The sequence below is a fragment of the Malaya genurostris genome, chromosome 1 (assembly GCF_030247185.1).
Source record: "Malaya genurostris strain Urasoe2022 chromosome 1, Malgen_1.1, whole genome shotgun sequence".
Classification (NCBI taxonomy): Eukaryota; Metazoa; Arthropoda; class Insecta; order Diptera; family Culicidae; genus Malaya; species Malaya genurostris.
In genome coordinates, this window is record NC_080570.1 from 22,621,469 (window position 1) to 22,627,776 (window position 6,308).

At 40.5% G+C, this 6,308-nt stretch overlaps 1 protein-coding gene across 1 annotated transcript; it reads right to left on the bottom strand.

Moving 5' to 3' along the window:
* Positions 1-2,654: 2,654 nt before the first annotated feature.
* Positions 2,655-6,024, bottom strand: LOC131434753 (uncharacterized). The gene is made up of 5 exons (XM_058601836.1): positions 4,875-6,024; positions 3,954-4,815; positions 3,810-3,880; positions 3,612-3,740; positions 2,655-3,457 (listed from the first exon to the last, which is right to left on the bottom strand). Exons 1-5 carry the CDS (start codon positions 5,733-5,735, stop codon positions 3,314-3,316), a joined length of 2,067 nt encoding a protein of 688 aa, XP_058457819.1. The 5' UTR covers positions 5,736-6,024; the 3' UTR covers positions 2,655-3,313.
* Positions 6,025-6,308: the final 284 nt, after the last annotated feature.

Here is a 6,308-nt window from a genome sequence, read left to right on the forward strand (position 1 = left end):
AAAGAATTCAGATTAATTTCAATTTAGAGAAGAATGAAACGGCATTAGCAGAATTAAATAAGCCTGCGAATCCATTTGACAACAAAATTTTCACTATAACGACGGATGGCCATAAGGAACAAGATGTAGGTGAACCCATATTTGAATATGTAATAATGGGTGTAGGATTGATAGGTATTATGTACGTGGTAATAGTTATCTATTTACGTATTAAAAAATGTAATACAACACGAAATTCCAGAAGACCGGCGGAGTGTTTGTTTCCACTTCCGCGAGATACGGCTGAAAGTTCGTTATAAAATAAGGTCTTTGCAATTATTTATAGGAATAATAAACTTAACAGAGAGGACGAACGCAATTTTTATCATTAATTCATGATCATTCATTCATGACAATCGCTCGATTATCAAATAGGGTAAACCTTCTAGAAGATTTACGGGGCCGGGAATGTCGAGCGTAGAGCTTGCGTCAGTTGCACTGGCATTATTAAATTTAATTATCAACCACAAAAACAACGTGCTTAAAGGAGCACTATGATCGAGAAGCGATTTGAACCGATAAGGCGTTTCCGGCGCAGTCGTGAGAGCTATTAATTTTCCATCAATTCTCGCATCCCATGTGCATCAATAAGCGCTAATTCAAATAGCAAAGGAAGCTTAAGTTGGGTCGAGACGCCAGATAATCTGGTGCCGATGGCAATAGTAAAATTAATTAGCAAAGACCATGACGAAATGCGAAGGGACAAACATAAACAATTGCCCGAAAAGGAACATTAAATGAATATCGTCAAATCAGCTCTCGGAAGGTTGCGGTAATAAAATAATTTAATACGTAATTCCCGAAAGGACTGCAATAAAAGAAGGAAAGGTAGTCTGGCGACGGTCATGTTTGAGTCTGGTAGAAATATGAATTGATTACCCGTGCTGACAAAAACCAACAAGTTTTGAAAGCGTCGGTACGTGATAGGGAATAGAGAAGGATAGCGCGAAATGCAAGCGCAACATTGAATACCAAATTCTATGTAGTAGTGAGGTAGATAGGAATTATTTACCCGTGCTGACGAATGGTAACGTCAGCATCTAAGGAGAAAGGGAGATAGTAATAAATGTTGCACTGCATGTCGTGCAACATCTTTAATATTTTACCATAAGATTCATGTATATATAGTTTAAGGAAATTAAAAAATAAATCAGTCATCAGTTACCAGAGAAAACAGTGTGTTGCAGTTCTTTGTTGTTTTTGAAAGAAACCCCCCAGAAGGACGTCGACCAGCCACCCAGACGGACGTCGCCACCAGGAAGCCAGCACATCAAATCCAAGGAATTCTCGAACAAGAGAATTGGATAAGTATCCTCAAATTAATTAAATAAACCTTGTTCTCCCTCCCTAGGTACAGTCCGCTGGAGAACCGTAGCCAGCATAAAAGCGTACTTCCGCTCTTATGCCCTACTTGTTTCTTCCCGGATATCCGAAAAATTCTAAATTCAAAGCATAAGCGAAATTAGAAGAAATTTGCGCTGAAATTAACGTCACTGACTAGAATTATTACTAGTCAGCCTGACATACAGAATCGGGGTGATAGTAAAATGCTGTTTTTTCTGTCGAGCCTTCAAATTTTACATCTATTAGGTCCTTTTTGAAAATGCTTTATGGGCTTTATTTTATTGTAAATGCATGATTTTACCAATGTAAAAAAATATGTAGACTATCGAAAACAAGACGAAATTGCAAGAAAAATGCAACATATTTTTTGCAGATACTACTGATCGGACCAGCCCGTGCGCAGAGGGTTTGGGGATTTTACGAATACGGGAATACGAATTTGATATACTTTCGAACGTATCACATACGGCCGTAAACAAGCATGAGGCTGATAATCTGAAGTCATCACTTGGCGAAGACCGGTTATACGGCAAATAAGCCGAAAAGTAGACATATATTCTGTCTATACCTTCGATTAGTCAGTCTAACTGTGACACGGAGTTTTGAGTTCCGCAAGGGCAAATTCCACAAATGTTCCGTTTACGACTGTCTTTTTAGGCTCCTGCAGTCATTAAGTCGTCAACACGGAAATACACCTTGAATGGCGAGCTTCCGTTTTAGTGGCTATTTACGACATGGAACAGGAAACCAGAAGGATCAATTATTGGTTGAAATAATACCGCCAGATGCCACACAGCTTACCTGTTTGGTGGACTTATACCATCGGGACAAGTGGATCGTGGTGTTATTATTAGCCGCGTTGAGAACCGCTACTAACACTACACGGCTATCTAGGCTGGTCAGAAAGAGAAGTTGACATAGACTATCAATTTCCATTTGCTGCCGAGCAGCGTCTACGTAGCACAATACAAGCCAACTCTTTACTTTGTATTAGATTATAGTTAAGAATACAATTTGTAATTTTACTAAAAATTAATAAATAAACATCCAGGTGGTGCTTAAGACTATGAATCCTCCGAATACTTCAGAGCACCTCCCAGTAGAAATGTTTGTATGGAGCCATCGTCAAACGGAACTTCAAGGAGACACAAATACATATTCAATCGAAATACAGAAACAAGGTAATTGGGCGAACCGAGGAACTCAATTAATGAACCTCAACAAAACATTGTCTTTTTTAAATTTGCACTATGGTACACCTCATGTGCATGTTTTTATTGTGTGAATGATTGAAAATGTTGATTACTTTACACTTATAGAACGCCATCTAAGATTTTACTATAAAGTCAGTGTTATTTTTTTAGGTTTCGATCAACTATTAATTCTAATAGTTGCGGTATGCAGATAATACATTTTCTTGTTATTAGACCGTTCGAAAACTAATCGTTAGTAACATCATCTGTTGTAGAACAATGCAATTTAATAATTAGAAATAGTGTTGAATTACGACTCAACTGTACGGATTAGAAATTTATATTTAATATAAAATATTCGCTTCATAAATTAAACTTTCCTGCTCAGGTTTACTTTCAACTTAATCATCTATTTTACAATCATACAAATTGCAGTCTCCCCTAATCCTTTTTCGTATTTTGCGGTTATTGAATTCTGCACAACTTTCGCAGTTTCAGTAAGTTACAAAAACCGGGCAATAGAACGTATTCCACGTACAGTTCATTCCATTCTAAGTATGACTGTTTCAGCAAACTCAGGCAAATTTTAGTAGAAGGTTTTTGTTAAACTCGTACCGCACCGAGCTGCTGTGGAACCGTTCTACACGGACATTTCTAGAGAATTCATAGCACGAAAAACGTAAACAAATACGAAATCAACATTCGCGGCCTATAGGACAGGCCTGTAATTATGGGAGTCACGTAACCGCCGTGGTAGAGGATACGATTGCATTCCGGCTGGATGTTGCGAGACGTCTCTTGGCAATCGCCTTCTTAACGTAAGCCATTATCAGGTTCTGAATTTTCACGGGGTTGATTTCTCCGGAGCGACTGTGGCAGATCTGGAACGGGGGAAATCGGTGCGAAATTATTGGGGTTCAATATTCATATTTTCAATTATGACACTAATGAAATAATGATTCGAACCATAGATTGTTTTTTTTTGCACTGAATAAAAACAGCTCGAAAACTAAACCTTCAATTAAAATTTCTTACCTTGGGAACGGACTTCTTCATAATGTCTTTGTACTCTTCCTTGCTGAGTCGTTTCTTGTTGAAATGTGGCTTCAGGAAATGTTTCACTTCCTCGATTATTCGCTCCTGACGTTGCAACTTCGCAATCAGCTATATCAAAATATAGAGAAAATAACCATCGATTCGATGGAATCCAATGAAACACAAACAAATACAAACCTTTTCTTTAATCTGCAAATCAACTGCAGAGCTCGGCATATCGTCCAGCATTTCCATTGTAACTTTCTGAGCTGAGAATTGGAAAAAAAGACCGAAAGATTATTCTCCAATCCGAACATACAAAAACCAACCGTATTGACTTACGTTTGTACATTTCATCGACCAGCGCAACTGCCTCGTTGGGCCTCCTCAAGTCACCGTACAGTGTGTTTTTGTCATCGCCGAACACCCTCCGTAGATTGTCCACCGTGAGAGCTATGGTTTTCGGTTGATGGTAGCCGCTGCCATTGGCCGAGGGATTACCACCTTCGATCGGCGGATCGAACATGTGATCATCACAGTCACTGGAGCGTGGCGAATACGGTGAAATATCGCCATCATCCATGTCATCTCCGAACGGAAGCATGGTTGACCCTTCGGGACCTTGCGCTCCGGAAGTTACAGTCGCGGTGGCCATTTGATGAGCCGACTTCTTATTCGGCGACGGTTGATAAGCTTTGTGCGGCGATAGTCGGTACTGCGCTCGTGGCGACAGGTGGTCCATCGGCGATGTCGGATGCAGGTCTAAAATGCCATCGTCGTAATGCTCTCCGGCACTATTGAGATCGATTGACTTTTGCGACAAATGCTTATTTTTCGTTTGGCGCTGGCGCAGATGGTGTCCCGAATGGAGATGATGATGATGGTGGTGCTCTGAATAGCTCACGGTCGATATGCTACCTAGATTATGTCCCGAAGTGGGTGATTGTGTGGAAGATTTGGTAGGGTCAAACGGATTATACGATTCCGGTGATTTAGGTGCCGGTTCCGGTGGTGTATTTGGACCGACCAATTCAGCACTAGCTTTTGTCTTTTTCTTGCTATTGGCTTCTTCGTCGCTAAGCACGATAATTTCCCTTGGACTTGAAATGACCTGTTTCCCTGGTGATCGATCCAGGTCAATAATTGCCACCGGTTTAATATTTTCATCAAGCTTACGCTTTTTTCGTTGGCTTCCAGACGGGTGCTGAAAAAAAATCAAAATATTACTCAACCAATACCTGCTGAACGTGACACAAAACTTACATCCAACAAATCCAAGAACATATTTCTGGGATGTTCTAATTTTAATTTAAGTCCTGATTTTAACCTTCTTTTGCTGGATTTCTTTTTCTTTGATTTTTTATGAGCTTTTTCCGCAGCATTTTCGTCTTGCTCGCCCTCGCCGAAACGAACGCTGACAAGAATATTCTTTCCCGGGGGTAAAATTCCCTTCGGTTGGTTTGCATCGGGATCCGGTGGACCGGTTCTCTCTTCCAGAGCTTCCTTCTTGCGTTTCTTTAACTTTTTTCGTTGTCTTCGTTCCTTTTCCCGTTTTTTCTTTCCCTTTTTCCGCTTCTTACGTTTGTGCTTCTTCTTACCATCTTTCTCATCGCTATCCTGACTGGACTGTCCATCGTAATCGGGACTAACGTACGCGTCACTGTCTTCTACCTCAGCGAAGAAACTACTTCCCGAACTGATCTTGCTCAAAGCCGTGCTGGAGCTATTATCTCGACTTGCCGCCGACCCAGACTCCCGTGATTCGGATCGGCTGCGTTCTGTTTTCCTCGATTTTCGCGAAGGTGACTTTTCCATGGATGAGCTTCCTGATTCGTTCTCACTAGAAGACCTATACCGCCGTTCCCGATAACGTTCGTGATCGTAGTATCGCGATGGTGAGCGATAGTGACTCGAAGAATATCGGTGGTCCCCGTGCGTATTATAATCCCGTCGATAGCGATCATTTGGTGGCCCATACCGGTTGGGATGCCATCCTCGATAATTTTGATCATAGTTGTAGCGTCTGTTGTGCATATATCGACCGAATCCACGGCGACCGCCTCTATAATATGAACCTCTTCCACCGTAATCCGGCCGACTGCGCGAATACCGTGTCATACGCATTTTATTCGTATGATTATCCACCAGGTAGAACACGAACTTTTTCGAAAATTGGCACTTTTAGTGTTTTGTTAAGCTCACAAAATTTCCTCTAGAATGTTTTTGTTTTGAAATGGCTGTCCACACAGAATTTGGATGCGCTTCTATTTTGCACTTATGCTTATGCTATAACCTAAGAGCAAGAGACGACATCTATCTTTTCTCTTTTTGCTTTTCACTGAACATCCCTCTGGAGAATTTCTGATTAAAAGTGATCATTGGTGCCAGATGTACCAAGAAAACTTAGAAGATTTCGAAAAATTGATTCGCTTCATTCCGGAACGATGTTCCATTTTCATATACACGTTGTCGAAAATGACTCTCTATGACATATTATTTTCTACCCAATAGACAGATTGTGTACAAAATGCTGATTTTTTTCTCTTCGAAATTGAACAGAGCGACATTAATGAATCCAATCAGCGTGGTCACCACGAGATAGCGTGACGGTGATTCTTTTGACATATCTTATGAATTTAACAAATTTTGTACGATTTTTTCAGTCCTATACAAATGGATCGTCAATGTTTAGTTTAG